The 17,270-nt window shown below is 46.7% G+C and overlaps 1 protein-coding gene across 4 annotated transcripts in view; it reads right to left on the reverse strand.

The window, feature by feature from the left end:
- Positions 1-17,270, reverse strand: part of PPP1R10 (protein phosphatase 1 regulatory subunit 10) — a 34,133-nt gene that overhangs the window by 13,774 nt on the left and 3,089 nt on the right. For all 4 annotated transcript variants that reach the window (XM_043528014.1, XM_037913670.2, XM_037913667.2 and 1 more), the window contains exons 3-14: positions 5,495-5,612; positions 4,273-4,359; positions 3,783-3,918; positions 3,572-3,623; positions 3,389-3,466; positions 2,920-3,090; positions 2,508-2,613; positions 1,949-2,058; positions 1,591-1,691; positions 1,191-1,338; positions 697-852; positions 179-425 (exon numbers count right to left, since the gene is read on the reverse strand). In XM_043528014.1, the coding sequence (XP_043383949.1) occupies positions 179-425; positions 697-852; positions 1,191-1,338; positions 1,591-1,691; positions 1,949-2,058; positions 2,508-2,613; positions 2,920-3,090; positions 3,389-3,466; positions 3,572-3,623; positions 3,783-3,918; positions 4,273-4,359; positions 5,495-5,601 (1,499 nt within the window). In that variant the 5' untranslated portion in view covers positions 5,602-5,612. The remainder of the gene's footprint in view (positions 1-178; positions 426-696; positions 853-1,190; positions 1,339-1,590; positions 1,692-1,948; positions 2,059-2,507; positions 2,614-2,919; positions 3,091-3,388; positions 3,467-3,571; positions 3,624-3,782; positions 3,919-4,272; positions 4,360-5,494; positions 5,613-17,270) is intronic.

The raw sequence follows: 17,270 nt of genomic DNA on the forward strand, positions 1-17,270 counted from the left end.
AGGAACAGAGCCATGCCGAATTCAGGTGGGTGGCCCTAAATTTGATACACTGGCTGTTGCATGGTGCAGCCATTAGAGGGGGACAAAGAGCCTACACTGCGCAAATGGAAAATGGTGCCCCGGCCTCGACCCCAGTATCCTTCCAACCCCTCGCACTGCCCCCCAGGACCACACCCACCTCTCCTTGGACAGGAAGATCTCCTGCAGGATGCCCTTCTCCCTCTCGGCCTGGGTGAACTTCTCGCGGCTGCCATTGCCTGGCTGCACCAGGGGGTTAGGCAGGTCGATGAGCTTGGGGTAAACCCAGGGCACCTTCTCTTCCATGGCGTCGTGGCTGAGCCGGCGCGCCGTCTCAAAGGCCTCCCGATCCTTCAGCATCTCCCGCTTGGCTGCCTCACCAAAGTCCTTGATCTTGTTCACATTCACTGCCAGGGGGAGGAGAAGAAATGGGGAGGGGTTTAGTCAGGGGACAGACAGGCCACTGCCATACAGCCGATAGGAAGGGTGAGACACCCCACTCCATAATAGGAGTTCAAAGGCCTTGTATCCCTTTTCCCACCCGCAGAAGCCAGGTAGTCTCCTGATGCTGGAGCAAAGCTGGCACCCCCTAGAGGGAAAGGCCCCATGTCCCATACCCCAAGTGCCGGATTGGAGCTGGTGCCCCCTAGAGGGAAAGGCCCCCTCCCCAGTATTCACCTCGCTCAGTCTCATCCAGCTCAAAGTAGAAGTACTCCCGCAGCTTGCTCTCTTCAGGCCAGCTCACTGTCTTCTTCTTCTTGCCCTTCTTGGTAAGTTGAGTGGAGTCAGCTGCACTCTCGGGTGGCTTGGCGTCAGAGTTCTGCTCGGACGAGGCTGCAGGGACGGGACACAGAGCAATCAGACAAACACACCCACGGAGCCTGGATCTACCAGCTGGCGCCAATGCCTCCTGAGCCCAACCCAGGACCCCCAATGAAGACAGCCCTGCCAGCCCCACAGCTGAGCTGACACAGGGGCTGCCCCCTCCGCCAAGGCAGCTGTATCCCAGCTGGCATGGCACACCTGGCCATGTGCATTATGGGGTTTTACGGCCTCCTGGGTGGAAACATCAGGTCTGATCCAACACAGCCAGGATGTTGGGCTGACACCTACCACCCACCCGGGGTTAGCACAACAGAACCCGTTGGCTCCAACGCTTTCCCCATCCTTACCTGTCTCCATCAGCTCTGGGACCTCTACTGCCGGCACAGGAGTGCCGGGCCGATCCACCTCCATCGGCTCGGATGCAGTAGCGGGTTCTGGTGAGGATGGTTTAGCAGTGCTCGCTTCTGGGGCTGGCTTCCCTTCAAACGGGCTCGACTGGGACACAGAGAGAAACGTAGGATCAGCGTAACTGGAAGTGAACCAGTGACTCCCAGCTCCTGCACCAGACCCCACGCCCTTCTCACTGCTGACGTCAGAACCCAGGGGTGCTGCCTCCCAGCCCCCTGCTCTAACCCACCAGACCTCCTGCCCCACCCCCAAGCTGGGGATGGAACCCAGGGGTCCTGCCTCTCAGCACCCCCCATTCTAACCCACCATCCCCCATTCCCCACCCAGAGGTGTTTGTACCTTGGCTGCAGTAGGAGACAAGACTTTCTTTTTCTTTTTGATCTTGATCCCTGGGATGGGGGCAGAGTTAAGGGCATCCAGGAAGCCCAAGCCCTCCATTGCTGCAGAGAGGCGGGGGGGGAATGAAACAGGTTACGGAAACTGAACGCTCCAAGCACCAGCAACTTCACGTGTTATCCTGCCCCTCCCCTATGCTACACCCCACTCCCCTCCCCTCCAGAGCCAAGGGATAGAACCCAGGAGTCTGGACTCTCAGCCCCACCTCTGCAACACCGCTACTCCAGCTAGACCCCACTCCCCTCCCGATGATGATGACCGAACCCAGACATCCTGACTACCGGGGACTCAATGTACTCACGTTGCGCGGGGATGATCTTGACTTTGATTTCCTTGGTGCTGTTGGGGGTGGTGTTCAGAGGCTTGTATTTCTTCTCTACTGGTGGGTTGTCTCCAGAGGGGGCAGACGTGCTGTGAGAGGGAAAAGCAGACATGGTACTGAGGCCACGACCCAGGAAAGGGGTCAGATGCTGCCCTGAGCAAGGAGCGGGCAAGCCCAGATCACGTGGTGATCTGGTGTGAAGAAGAGCATAGGAAGCACAGCACAACCCTAGAGCTGCTTTGCAGGGGGCTGAAGGGACGGCTTGGGGAAGGATACCAATGCTGGGCCTTTACCACACACAGGGTCTCGGGCAAATCCCCTCAGCACTCAGTCTTGCCTCCCAGACCCCTGCTCTAACCACTAGACCCCACTCCCCTCCCAAGAGCCAGGGACAGAACCCAGGAGTCCTGCCTCCCAATTCTACACAGAGTGCTTCTCAGGACTGAGGAACAGAGTGGAAAGGTGAGGCAGACAGAGGAAGCCACAGGCATAAAGTCTGGATGCTTTCCCTAGAGCAGAGCAGGACGCTCAGACCTACCTCTGTCTCTTTATTGGCATCGGCTTCAGGTTGTATTTTTCAGACACCACTACAGCGTTGGGGTTCTTCTTTAGAGGAACCAGTGAGGGAGTCTCCAATTCCAACCCTACGGCAAAGCAGAACTCAGGTTAGCAGAGTACAGCAACGGGATAAGCCCACATTTTTATAGTACCTCATCTGCAAGGATCCCAAAGGCTTTTTAAGCTGGGATCGGTCACCCAGCGGAGAAATGCAGCCACCTCTGGGGTGGGGCAAGTGGGGACCAGCTGCACAGTGACACTGCTCAGTGTCACCTCTAGGTGGGGCAACTGGGGAACAGCCATACAGAATCCCACTTGAGGCCTCTTAGCTTGCTGCCCTCGATCAGGCTGACTCCCCCCAGGAGTTGAGAGATGCCCCTCCCAGTACCCACCAGTGGAGCGGAACTTGGCATGGCTGGGCGCTGTGGTGCGTAGCGATTTTGGCTTCTCTCTCTTCTTCTCCGGTGTCTCCTCAGCCTTGGCTTCTGCCTTGGCCTCCTGAGGCTTCTCCTGGACAGGTGCTTTGCTCTTACTCTCCTCCTTCCGCTTTTTCTTGTCTCGCTCTGCAGGGAAGGGGAGGGTTCAAGTCCCAAAGGCAGATGCCACCGCAAGAGCTCCTCCACCCTCAAGCTCCAGGGAAAAGCCCACAGTCTGCCCACGTCGGGTAGGATGGACACGAGAAGCGTATTATGGGAGGAGCCACTGAGCAGTAGAGTGGCAGGGATCCCACGCTAGAGAAGACAGACCCAGGATGATGCAGGGAGGGTACCCACTAGTGGGCTGTGGGGCCCGAGCTAAGACGGCTGGGGCCCCATCATTTCAAACAAGGTCTCCTATGCGTGTTTCAAGGGTGAGACTCACCTGCAGGCTGCGCGCTACTCTGGGAGCGGATAACGCCCATCCAGTCGCTGACGAGGATGGAGGCCAGTCTGCGGAGCTCTGCAAGGGGAGAGAGGACAGAGATTAGAGCAGGGCAGCTCGCACCAAGCGCCTGCAGACGGGAGGAGGCATGGTGCGCACACACACAACAGGGCGGTCTCTTACCTTCGTCCTCGCTCGACTTGCTAAGCTGCTTCACCAGCTTCGCCGTATTGTTCTGGAAAAGATCAGAGGGGGACAGAGGGTTATGGTCAACACTGACCGCAGGGGACAGCGTCCCCACCTTGTTCCCTGCAGCACAGTGCCCCCTAGCGCAGCACTGGGCCACCGTGGTCAGCACTGACTGTGAAGGGAGAGCGCCAGCAGCTTTACTCACTTGCTTCAGGTGATCCACAGTGAGGGGCAGGTGCTGCAGCGTGAGCAGGATCTGCTGCAGCAGGGGCACATTGCTGGATGCCTTGGAGCTGGTGAGCCAAGTGTTGAGAAGTTTGTAACCCCCGACCCGGATGAACCTGGGAAGAGAGTAGATCCAGGTCAGTGCTGGTATCATACCCTTCCCCCGCCATGGGCTACAGCCAAACTTTGAACTGTCTCTGCCTACTCCTTACAGCCCAGGATTGATCTCCAAGCACCTGCCAGAGATGGGTCACTAAAACCCCATAACCTCCCTGAGAACCACTTTGCACCTCAGAGGAAAAGACACCCAGCCACGGTCACAGTTAGCGGCAGAGCTGGGGAGAGAACCCAGGAGTCCTGACTCCCAGCTCCCCCTTCTCTAACTCACTAGACCCCACTCCCCTCCCAGAGCTAGGGATAACCCGACCCCCAGTCCCCACTCTCTGTAGGGAACCCTCCACGACTCTTACTTCGCCAGGATGTCTTGCGCCCGGGTCTGCAACAGGATGTTCAGGTAGATGCAGCGACTGACCATTTTCTGGGCGTCTTTCATGAAGCTGCAAGCAGGAAGGGAGAGAGGCGAGGGAGAAGCTGAGCTAATGCAGTACAGAGAGATCAGATCACACGGCAACCAACTGCCACAAAAATCAGACTCCGTAGGCTTGGGGGCCAAGAAGAAGGAGTAACAGGACTCATCTGGGAACAGCATATGGCTTCTTTCCCCTCTGTGGTGCACTGGTTCCAATCTGGCCCCAGGTTGGTGGGGGACAGGCTGGCTGAGGGGGGATGGGAAGGAGGTTTTTCTGCTCCAGCAGGCACTGGCTCCAATCCAGCCCCTGCCGGGGCAATGGCTGGCTCGAAGTGGATGGGATTCCCATTAAATTCGGGAGCCTCACTAATTTACTCCGGTTGAGGATCTAGCCCAAGATTAAAATGTTCTGCAAACGTGACACGCATCCTTTTAATTGGAGAAGGGTTTTTGAGGGGGTGGGGGGTTAAATATTTCATAGGGCAGTTACAGCTACCCAATGCCTCATCCACACCCTGAAGAAGAAAGCGGTTGTGGGAGAGCTTTGGGAACGAATGCTAGCCGTGCTTGGAATACACTGAAGTGCCTTCAAGCAACCTGCAGAAGGGACTTCCACTGAGATCCAGGATCAAATAACATTTAAGAAGAGAACTGGATGCATTTCTGAAACAAGGGGACGGAGTTACAAGAGAGGCAAGGCTGATGTTTCCAAAGCAGCCTAGGAGATTTGGATCACATCTTCCATTGAAGATGATGGAACTCAAGGCCAACTCCCCAACTGGTGCAAGTCAGCTGTGGTTCCACTGAAGTCAATGGGGCCAGATCCCCCAGGTGGTTTAAACCAGGGCAGCTCCATTGACTCCAGGGGAGCTACTTTGATGCACACCAGCTGAGAATCTGGCCTCTGCATGACTAAAACCCCTACACTGCCTTAAAAAGCCCAACAACTTTAATGCCGGCCACCATACAAGCAGATTAGCATCTAATAAATAAATAAGACTACGAAAGGAAAAGACTTAAAACAATCAAACAGCTCTGCTCTGATGGGTCATTTTCACACCACACCAGCTGCTTACTTCTGCTCTGGGAAATTGAGATTTTGCTACATTATGTCCTGCCATGCTAAAAATTCTTCAAACCACACGTTTAAACTGGGGACTTACTTGAAAATCTTGGTGACTCCTTCTGTATTTTTGACTTCTCCATCTCTCCCCAGGAAGCAATCTAATCCTTTTAGGAGCTCATGAGGATCAATTGGTCCAGAGCCCATGATGGACAGTTCTGAGGCAAAAAAAGGAAAGAAAAAAAAAAAAAGGTTACTCTCAACAAAGAGCGCACAGATATCACTGTACTGGTAAGTGGAATCCAAACCTGACCAGGAAGGGTACAGATACTGTAAGTACAAAGTATTATCCTATCGTTGCCACCAGCCAAGAGAACCCAGAGCATAACACACTTGGCAAACATCATCAGTTCCCAGCATTTGAAAACTAGAATTCTTTCCCCTAACCGCACACTCACGGTTACATGTGCATGCACACACACACACATACACATATCTATCTCTTGGGCCTTAACCAGAATGGATCTGAACTCAGGGTTTACTTCTTTGCCAACCTATCTTCAGGTATCCCCCAAGCCTTTAGGAAATAAACAGGACAAAGGGATAGGCAATTGGGGAAAATCCAGAGCAGGGAGGACTAAGGGATTTCTAGTCATGTTCCCACTCAATCAATCACCTTGAGGCTAACAAGTTTATGGCAAGATGCCATTTATTGAACTGTAAACAAAACACACAATAGTGTTTTCAAGTTGATATTGTCTTTTTTAGACTAACCCCAGTGGAAAATGCTGATGTTTTTCTGAGACTAATTTTTAGGTGAGGAGTTATTGCACACTAAAGAATTTATACCCAAATAGACCATGATCAGAAGAGAGGTGTCGATCTAAACCTTGTAATATTCAGTGGTTTAGAGAGATAACCAAAAGCTAATATTGACTTGAGATGCAATGTTGTTTATGAGAATGGGGCCTAAAAATACATCAGCAGCTGTAAGTTTCAAATCAGTCTAAATTTGATTACCTACATACAAAAGAAAGAGGTTCTACCTGACAGAGCAGTGGGTTGTGTTGGAATCTCATTTGTTAGAAAGAGCCATTGCAGAAGTAAATCTTCTAAACTGTTACTAAATAAATTTTCTTTTTAAAATAGAGGGGACTGGATTGGAAGAAGAAAAACCCAGACATAAAAATAATCAACAGGAAGTATTTTGGCCTATGCTATTAAAAAAGATTAACAGGTTGGGGTTTGTTTGTTTTTTTTATTAATTTTTCCTCCATAATATTTCCAACATCCACAAGTTACAGATTGTAAATTACAAAGTTTATTTGGTTTTTAGGAAATGTAATGCACCAAGTTACAGGTACATGTTTAAACAGCAAAAATTCAACAGATCCACAAAAAAATGCAGAGGACACAAAAGCAAAGCAATGGGAAACACTCTGCCAATTTGTTCCTTCGTGCAATTCTTCATAGCATCCCGAAATGGAAGACACCCTGAAACAAGCCGATTAGATTTCACCTAGCATGCTCTGTTGAAACTAATCTGTTTGGCTTTATTGTTCAACTGGTTTTAGCTTTACTAGAATAAAAACTTATATCTATTAAGGGGAGGGGGTTAGGTTGAGACAGAGCTCCCCTCTCTGTATGGAACACCAGATCTTTCAGGGTGGATGCTGGGAAAACAATGTTCTTCAAAGGGAACTGGCAAATGGCCGATATGAAGTTATAACTCTCTCCCAAAATCAGGATGATGCAAAGTCAGTCATGCATGGATAAATTATCCTGTTTGCCAGGACATTGAGCATGAATGTTACACATTATCACCCCACCGTTTCCTTTAGGTCCTTCAGACCCAACAAGACCAATGATGGTATGAATCCCTAGCATGTAAAGGGGTTATTGTAGATACCCTAACAGTAAACAGTGTGTCTTAAATGCATGAGTTGGTGCTGGCAAAAAATTCAGTTCAATTAATGGGAGATCCAGATAAGACTCTGAGAGGAGTTAAAGGGCCATTGGCAAGGCTTTCTCACCCAAAATTTGATTTAAAAAATTGTCCCATTTAAGTGTTTTCATAAATTTTGTTAATTTCATTGGAAAGAGAGACCTTCACCCTGGATATAAACACACAACTCTCCCAGGTGGCGCATGCCCGGCCTAGAACTGAGAAATGAAAAACTGGGAAAGTGAAATTACCCAGGCTAGTTAAATTGTCTCAGACCCTAGGGAAAGAACAGCCACACCCTGGGAGTAAGGTAGAAGTGTCAGTTTGAGGAGACTAACTGGAGAAATTGTCTTGGCCACGGCCCTTTAAAGTGATTTGCAAGCAAGGCAGACTGTCCTCCCACACCCAGAAGGAGGATCAGAGCCCAGTCTCAGGCACTGTGGTATTTCTGTCACAGGCTCCTACACTACAGAAGAGTAAATGGGATTGGAGGACTGCAGAGACCAGGAATCACTGGCTTAGTCAGGCTATTTGGTGTCAGTCAACCCGGGCAAGGGGGGGGGTGGAGGGGGAAAAGTGAATACACTATTGCTGTCCCTCTTAAAAGTGGAGCATGCATAAGCAACAAATGACTAATTGAGCAGTGGCTTAAGAGCACAGAGAATACTTCCCCTTAGTACCGGCTTTCTTTAGATCTGGTGCAGACAGGAAGCGCAGAGTTTACAGGTGACTAGGATGCAGCAGCCCAGCCTTCCTTAAAGCTCCAGTGGTAACAGCCTCCCATTAACACTCAACCCAGGGAACACGAGCAGGGTTCCCATTAGGAGACGCTGCACTCAGCCCTTGGAATGAAAACCGCTTGCAGTACAGAGCAGTGGGTAGGCAGTAGCATGAGGGCACATTAATCTATCTGGGAAGCTTGTAACACAAGACAGGTTAAACTACAACCAAAGTGGACAAGCAGGACCACGGCTGGGGCGTTGCTTAGAGACACACTGGCTGGGTCTGCTTCAGCAACACAGAACAGATCTGCCTTTGTATGTTACCCTTATTCAGAGGGTGGGGTGAAGGTATAGTGTAGCTGCCTATGCGTAAATAGTCCCCGTGTTGTACAGCGAGGAATGATTAGTGTCGATGGTAGCTAGTGACACAAAGGCAACGTACTCCCCGTTGGTAAGTTACACACGTGCTGCGTGAGGCATAGACACCGAGACGCAGCACTGAAACAAACGGGGCTGTGTGTAAGGCTGCCAATGCAGCTTTGCTTGGGGGAGCAGAGGGGTTGGCGCGAGAAGGGGGAATTTACACACACACACAGATGGACAGCATGGCTGAGTTCCAGAACTTTGTTGGCTGTGGCAGGCTGATCGAGACTGGATTCAACATGGAAGGAAGAGATCCCCTCGTCGCTGCCCTTTCAGCAAAGTCCTTTCTCCGAGCAGGAGGGGAAAAATATCCAACCACAGCCAGCTCTTCCAAGGTCTGGTGTGAACTCCTCCCTAATAAAGTCTCTCTCCAAGTTAACTGCAGAGATCCACCATCACTTACTGGGCAGAGGAGTTTAGTGGAACAAAACTAGACAGTTGGGAGCGATGGAAAGTTGTTACCAGCTGACGGTTGTTCAGTAGCTTGGGGGGGGGGAATCAGTTTGGGGGTACGGGGTGTCAGTCCACTTGCAAGGCTTCCATGCCGAAAAATCTCTGTGCCTGCAGCCCCCAGTGGAAAGGCAGAGAGTGGGACAGGCCATGGAGACTGAATTCCCCTCTCACCCCCCAAAGGTGGTATCCTCCACACGCAAGGTGAATGCGCTTCGGCGGGAAAAAAAGCTCGCAGTGCTGTTGCCAGGCTCAGACGTGCTTTGCTGGTGAAGAGAGGACTTCAGTCTCCAGGGCTGCCAATTCAACACCTGTCACCATCCACACAAGAGATCAAACACACAGTTATGTACACAGGAGAACTTAACCATGGCTACTTCATCCCAGTAGGGAAATCCCGCAAGATGCCCTGATTGTACTCCATGCTGGAAAACCGGGTACTATGATTATGAGAGTAGGAGACACTGGATCATACAGACCTAAGACAGTTGCAAGTCTAGACAGATCTACAAATAAGAGATCCCTTCACTTCATTGGCAGTATAAGGGTGAATACACAGAATTGACCAAGGTAACAAATAAGGATTCCACTTTGTTGCTTTGAGGCTGCAGGAAGGTCTGCAAGCACGTGAATTCCCCCAGACGCTACAAGGCATATTAAAGAAGAGTGGGAGCTTCCATTGTTCAGGGTTCCCAGCAAAGATTTTAAGTTCTATTAATAAAGACTACACATGCACCAGATTTATAGGCACAGACAGGCTGCAAGAGCTGTCTATTAGCACACGCAACTATTCTGATCAGTGCAATACTGGACTAAAGGACACCACAGGAAAGAATAAGGCAGCCATATCCTTGGCAACTGTGAACAAATATTAGATCACCAGTTTCTAGACAATTTAAAAGAAATTTCCTGTATTACCAACCCCTCCCCTGCCTGACCAAGACTAAAATACCAAAAGACTGTTAAAAGAAAAAGCTACAACTTTTTTTCTTTACTGTTTATGCTATTTACTTCCAATATTTCTCAGCTCAAGCAGTAAGATGTGTTTCTATTCAATTTCACTTTTTGGCACACTGCTAAAGCTTGACACATTTGAGGTTGCCTATGCTACAGATAGGTTGCCTATGCTCTTACTGGAATGTATAGCACTCATGGAAACTTACTAAAAGCTTTTTAAAAAAAGATTAATGGCAAGTTTAGCTCAAGTCTCTTTAAAGATAACTTGAACATCTGTTTAAAAGGCAAACTGCAAAGGTTTTGCTAAGAGCTAACTGGCTTGTTAAAAATGTAAACGTAAATCTCATACTTTGACAAAATACCCCCCCTCCAGGTGCCAGAGAAATCCAAACTGCAGATTTCCTGGCAATCCACCTAGACAGGGGTGTAAATAAGCAAGTGGAGTGAAGCCAGTGGTTAGAAATATGAAGTCAGATGGAAGGCTCCTACTTCAGGATTGGTCCCTACAGCTTACATTTGAATTAATGTTCAATATGTACTCGTACCACAGTGATAGACAAGGTATTAACGCTTGAATAGAAAGTCTAAACCTGTTTATAGTGCTTATGTCCCTTCATCCAGCAGGGAAGCCTGAAGTTTTGGCATTTTAAGAACTAGATACACTTTTCTCCCTCACTTTAAGTATCTTTAGGGAACCAAATTAATATTCCCATTTTATAGGCAAAAATATAAAGAGGGAGGTTATATGATCTACCCAAGGTCACACAGGAAGTCTGTAGTCAAGCCAGGAACAGAACCCAGGAGTCCTGACTCCCAGGCTCCCTGCTCAAGAGATGAATCTAGAACCCAGGAGTCCTGTGCCTCAAACCAGATGGCACCTCTGTTCCGAAGCACAGCTAAAAATTATTTCCCCTTTATCTAACAGCTCTGTAGGTCTCCTAAAAAGACTGACCCCCATCCTAAACTCAAGCCTTCATCAGCAGCGGTTCTTAAAACTTTTGTACTGGTGACCCCTTTCACACAGCAGGCCTGAGTGTGACCCCAATTCTAAATTAAGAACACACTTTTTTTTTTTTTTAACATTTAACACTATTATAAATGCTGGAGGTGAAGCAGGGGGTGGAGGCTGACAGCTCGTGACCTGCACGTAATAACCTCATGACCTCCTGAGGGGTCACCACCCCCAGTTTGGGAACCTCTGAGCAAGACCTCTGCAGTTCACCTCTGAAACATCAGAAAGCATATGTAAGGTTTCAGTTACACATTTAAGCCTAATTTAGACTGAAGTCCACTTTTAGCCAACTACATGTCTAGTTTGATCCCACTCTCTGGGCCAATAGCTTGACCCACAGTCAACTGGAAGGGGCTTGAAGCAGCATGACCAAGTTACAAACCCTGAACATGGACTACTGTAGTGTCAGACAGCTCAGCTAAAAAGAAAATAGCGTTCCAGTCTGAAAAGCTGCTATGAAATGGCATTGTGTGTGTCCATGATCCCAAATCAAGCGTGTCAGGTTACACATGTAGGAAGGTTTTTTCTACCTGGCTCCTTACAAACCCAACCCAGGATCAGATCAGCAGCTTTTTTTACTGCTTGTGCATCTCCCTTAGAGAGAGTCTGCTGGTCTGATTCGGTCCTCAGTGTCAAGAGCTCAACAAATCTGGCTCTGCAATCAGACATCTTAATATAGGAGCATGGGTGCAGTGCTAGAGCACTATAACTTAGGGTTCCCAATTCTGTGCAATTCCCCACTTCACAAGATTTCCTGTGTGACCTTAGGCCTCACGCTCCCCATGTGTAAAACGGGGATAACAGCACTGCTCTACCTCCCAGAAGTGTTGAGAGACTATGAAGGTTGTGAAGCGCTTTGAGATCTACTGATGAAAAGCGCTAGATGAGAAAGGCATTATCTGTGACTTGACAAGATGTCATTTTAGAAACATGCTTCAGAAGAGAAACACACTTTAAAGAACAGTTTTAAGTTGCATTTATAGGAAAACAGCTTTTCTATTGTTAACTTGAGGAAACTGCAGTCTAAGGTCAACAGTTTCAGCAGGAACTCTTGGCAAAGCTTTAGAAAAACAGATAAAATGTTCATGACTTTGCCCAGAGTTTCTGTTTTGCATGCACCCTAGAAGTTCACATCACAAGCAGCATGTCTCCATCCATTTCTCCCCAAAAAGGGCATTTGATTTCAGTGTCAGTGGCTGAAGAGAAACCAAAACTTGTGCTAGAGTGCTGGTCAACATACCCCTGCTTCATGGAGAACAAATGCCTCATATGAAATTTACATAATGGAAAATGGTTGCCTATTTACCATTTTCATCCTAGCTCCCCAAACAGATCCTATGGTGTTAGTCATACGCTGGCATTAGTGTTTTATTTTTAAAGAAACATTAATCACTGCATTTGAATGCTCAGATCTGCACATGTTCTGGGCACTGAGCTATAGATTAGGCTTTCTGCAAATAAGGAATTTTTGGTTAGAAAATTTGGCCTGCTGTTGGCCATGGAAATAACCAAGCTTGACTTTAGACTCCACTGCCAGACATAGGAAGGAGCAGGCTTAAGACAAACATTGCTCTCAGACAGCAAGCTACCCCGAAAAACAAGCTACAGCTTGGTCACTTCACTCCAGCTCCTGAAATGCAGTCACCTCTGGTGTGGAGCACTGCAGCTGTTTATGGCACACAATGCTAATCAAAGGTAAGCACAATATAACTGAATAGGAAAGAATTTAGCTATGATGTCTGTTCACCTCCACTGAAAGGAATGGGTGATCTAGTTTAAAACGCCTTAAGGCATGGCTCTACTCTTTAAAGTGACTAAAAGCATCTTCTCTGGTTCCTGTGCGTATTAGAGTCAGATCTGCTAACTTTAACAATAGCACATTTGATCCCTGTTAGCCCCACAGAGCCAAAAAGGCTTTAAGGGAGCGTGCCACATTCTATTTTAGGCTCACTCATGAGCTGCAGTGTGAATGCAGTCACATCTGGGTAAGCTTACTGAAATCAGGTTAAATGAAGGCAGAACTTAATTCGGACAATCTATTCCTGATGAAAACAAGACTGAACTCAGCTTGACAACTGAATCCCAGCCTGAATTTGCAGGGCTGGCAGAGAGCCATCTTTATTTGCCAGTTGACTAAACAGGATCTAGAGTTCAGGGACAAACAAAGCCACACAATGCCTTTTACAGAGTTGCTTCTCTGAGTAGAGCTGCACTTTGAATTTAACCAAAAAAAGCAGTGATTCAACTGTGAGTGGCTTAAGTCTCCCAAGCATTAATTCTGATCCTGGTTAAACAATAAAGCATCGACAACATTTGCTGAACTAGTCCTGAAGCAGGGCAGAAACCAATCTGTGGTATTTGCAGAACAGAGTGCATGATAAATATCAGCTTCCATCTCCAAATCCTAATATGGATGGATGTTCAGAAATCCTGACCATCTGGGATCCCAAATGAAGTCAGAGTCTGAACATCAGGCCTACAGTTTATATGGTGCAAGAAACGCTTCTAGTGATGTGAACTTTTAAGTAATATTCTTACATATTTCTACCCAACATTAAAGGCAGTTTCTGTAAATACACAAATAGCATGATCATTTTACAAGGTATAGTCAATGTATGAGAGTCAACAGATTACTTCCTTCTGACAAAAATCAGAACAGGTCAAGCTGGTAAGGGGAAGAGCTGCATTAGATACACACTTGTTAGCCAAAAAAGTTATCCTAGGACATGAATCATTGAACTGGTTCACTATCACTTAAAAGGATACAAGAACAAAGACATTTTTTAAGCAGACTAAAATTTACAAGATTAACAAGTTCAGCAAAATTCAACAACCACCAATTTGCAACCCAAACATTGCAGCTTTAAGGGCAGAGAACCAGAAGTGAAACTGAATAGAAACAAAATATGAACTAGCTCCCTCCTTTGTGAGAAATAGAGGAAGTAACCAAACTTTTTCCCCAGGACAGATTTCAAAACATCCTTTGGGTTTGAGCTGAAGTTAAACACAGGTAAAGGCATTTTTAGATGTTACGATTTCAGCATTGTATTTTAAACTCCATCTCTTGGGAGCCTAGAGTGAAAAAGATGGAAAAGTTTTTAGTCCAGTTAGATTTGAATTGTGGTTCACCCCTTTGTAAGGGATCTAGTTATTTTCTCCCAGTGCTAACGAGAGCACCTATTGGCAATAATAAGCCAAGGAGGACACAGGGAGCAGATTTTAAGCAGTGGGTCATACAACAGGGACTCTCTTCAGAGCAACCTATATTTATCCACTGCCACGATCTAGTCAGTATTGACGTAAAGAGCATCAAAACTACAATGGCTGTGCCATTTTAAGAGAAAGACAGCTGTGTGCTCCCGCCCCCAAAGACAAAGGAATCCTACAGAGGCTGGGTCAATTTCTGAATGCTATGGGTGATGGGATTTACTGAAGCAAGCATATCCAGAGGGGCTACAAGCAGCTATGGACATGGCACACAGAGAGCCTTGAGGGTCTGGATGGGATAGAAAGATACAGAGGACAGAGGACATATCACAAGCAAAGCACAGCTACTGATCTACTAGGATTTAAATCCCTCCACAAGTAGTGTTCCAGTACAGCTGAGAAGTTGATCCCATATGACTGGAGACCACAGGGAGAGTTGTTTTGTACTTACAGTTTAGAGATAGAAATCAGGATTTTATTCCAATGAAGACAGACATCTTCATATCCTATAATCCTATTAATATATATCATAAAGGATTTTTAAGACTTGGTATTCTAATCCCTAACCCTGGGGAGTGACTGAGGACTGCCAGTTACTGTAACATTACAAAAACAGCTGTTCATTAAATCATGATTAAAACCATCCTGATGGAGTAACTCTTCTGCAACACCTTCTAGCCGAGGCTCTCAGCCCTCAAGTAACAACAAAGTAAGCCTCACAGCCTTTTCCCACTTCAGTCCCCAGCAGGGATGGGGAAGGGGAAAATGAGCCTGTGGCTTTTTCTTTATCTGCTCATGTCTCCATTTCAGTGCCAGTGGGTTAGAATCCAGGAGTCTAGACTCCCAGACACCCCCAGCCCTTTTCCTAACTACCACACTCCCATCAAAAGACACACAACCCATGAGCCCCAAGCACCAAATCCTCTGGCACTATCTACACTCTTTCCAAATCTAGGCACAGACCAGGAGTCCTGACTCCCAGCATTGTGCTCTGACAGGACAATCCTCCCCTTCCTATGGCAAGGAAATGAGGATTAGTTTGGATCTAGAAGACACAAGTACTCCCCTTCCCTTTGAAAGGAAGGACAAAGTAGTCACTGAAGTGACTTACAGAAGACTTAAAACAAGACTAAATTCAGCCAGATCTTTACATTTAAAGATCTGGATCTCCCCCCCCCCCCATGTATTCAAAGACCTGCTAATTTCCTCAAAACTCAATTATTTTCCCTGGGGTCTAAACGCTAAACTGAGTTTCACCAAGAGGCCAAGCTACCTCAAATCAGAAGTGATCTTTACAATACGTTGTTCACATATGCTCTCAGCATAACTGAGGCGTCAAATGTGACAGAGAATCTGCCGGTGACTGTCAAGGTCATCAGACTACAGCAAAGGGTTCAGCTTCTGGCACAGTATCTTTGTCCCTTTAGCATCTCAGTGTCTTACTTCTCCAACCCCCTCTCATATCTTCACCCACATGAGTGAGACCTAAGTTTACAACTTCAGGAAGGTGAGGGAAGACAGACAGCAGGAGCAGATGACTTCTAGAACATAAATCCTGTTAACAGAATTGTTAAACAGAAGCTGCACTCCTTTTTCAGTAAACATCAGGTGCTCTTAACGCCTGCCAAGATCTACTAAGGTACAGAAACTTCATGTATTGGGTTTTTTTTTTTTTTTTTTTTTTTTTTTAAAAGTGTGGTATTAAAATACTTTTAAAAGCCATCTTTAGCCAGACCCCTATTGATCTATCTTTAAAAGATCACCGGCTGTATAGAATAAACTCAGCTAGTTTGGCAATCATTTAGGCTTCTGGCAAGAGAAAGTTTTAGCAGGCCTATTACCTGACTGACAGTCCCCACTGTGTGTTCACCCCACGTTTAGCCTCACTTAGTTGATTTTTAACCCCATCTTCAAATCTCCCAAATTGAGGATCTTATTTTCTTCTAGAATGAAGTCTACAGATGCTTTTAAGAAAAAGCTTTTACAGACACAGATCCCAGTTTCAAAAGTTTGCCTAACAAATCTCAGCTTATCAAGCGTGTGGTTTATTTAAATGTCTGAATGGATTTCCTAGAGTTTGCTTTAAAAAAAAAAAAAAAGAAAAAAAAAAGAAAAGCTTTCCTCTCGTTGAACGTTTTTCTCAAAAAAATTAAATAGATTTTCTATTCCTATTAACAGGCTGCAAGAGCCATTGCTGCTTTCATCAACCTCTCTGGCTGGATCTTTTGTTATTTTCCTTATTTAGCGTATTTCACCTCCATTAATCTTCTGTGCGCTTGGAAATTTAGAAGTGCACACAACTGCAACACAGCAAATGGTCCCAGTCTTAAGCGGACCCACCCATCTGCACAATCTCTACAAGGCCTTTGCTAAGTTTGCTGCTTACATACAACTTACCTCATCCTACCTGCACTATACATGCAGCGACTAAGGCCCAATCCCAAGAGAGAAACTCAGCACCCAGAACTCTTAATGACTTCAACGGGATTGCAGCTCAATGCTTCAGGATTAGGCCATTACAGGCTGTATATTGTTCAGTCCCCATGAGACTAAAATGCTGAATTGCTTTACATTGCATGAAATGCTACCACTGGACACTGCAGCAAGTATTTAACCTGCTGGGTTTGAAAAATCTGCCTTGTGAAGTCCCATTTCATGTTAGAAACAGTCCAGAAAAAAAATCCAGCAGTTAAAAAAAAGATCTCAGTCACAAAAGCAGCTTCTCCTTCGTTACAAGCTATCTGACGTTCATGCAGATCCAATGGGTTGGCTCTGGTAACAAAAACCAGATCTCTCCAATGCAAAGTCTCAAAAAATTAAATTTGTAGTTGTCTTAACAGATTGGCAAGCTCTTAAATCAAGACTCAAAATATCCTTACAGCCTCTGCATGCATCAGTCGATGTCACTGCGCGGAGTTGACAATGGAAGAATAATCAAAAAGAAATAAGCAAAGTGGTCTGGAACAGAAATGAAGGTTGTGAAATGTAATTAATACCAGAAAGGTTTGCTTACCCGTGAATTGTGGCTGTTCCCCTCCCTTTGATGAGGGCTTCCCTTTTTTTCCTAATGATCACTTCTTTTCCTAGTACATTGTACAGGAACTATGGCACTGTGGAATGTGGCAAATTAATTGAATACAAGACTTTTTACCTTTCCCCT

Source organism: Chelonia mydas, chromosome 14 (genome assembly GCF_015237465.2).
Source record: "Chelonia mydas isolate rCheMyd1 chromosome 14, rCheMyd1.pri.v2, whole genome shotgun sequence".
In the NCBI taxonomy this organism is placed as follows: Eukaryota; Metazoa; Chordata; order Testudines; family Cheloniidae; genus Chelonia; species Chelonia mydas.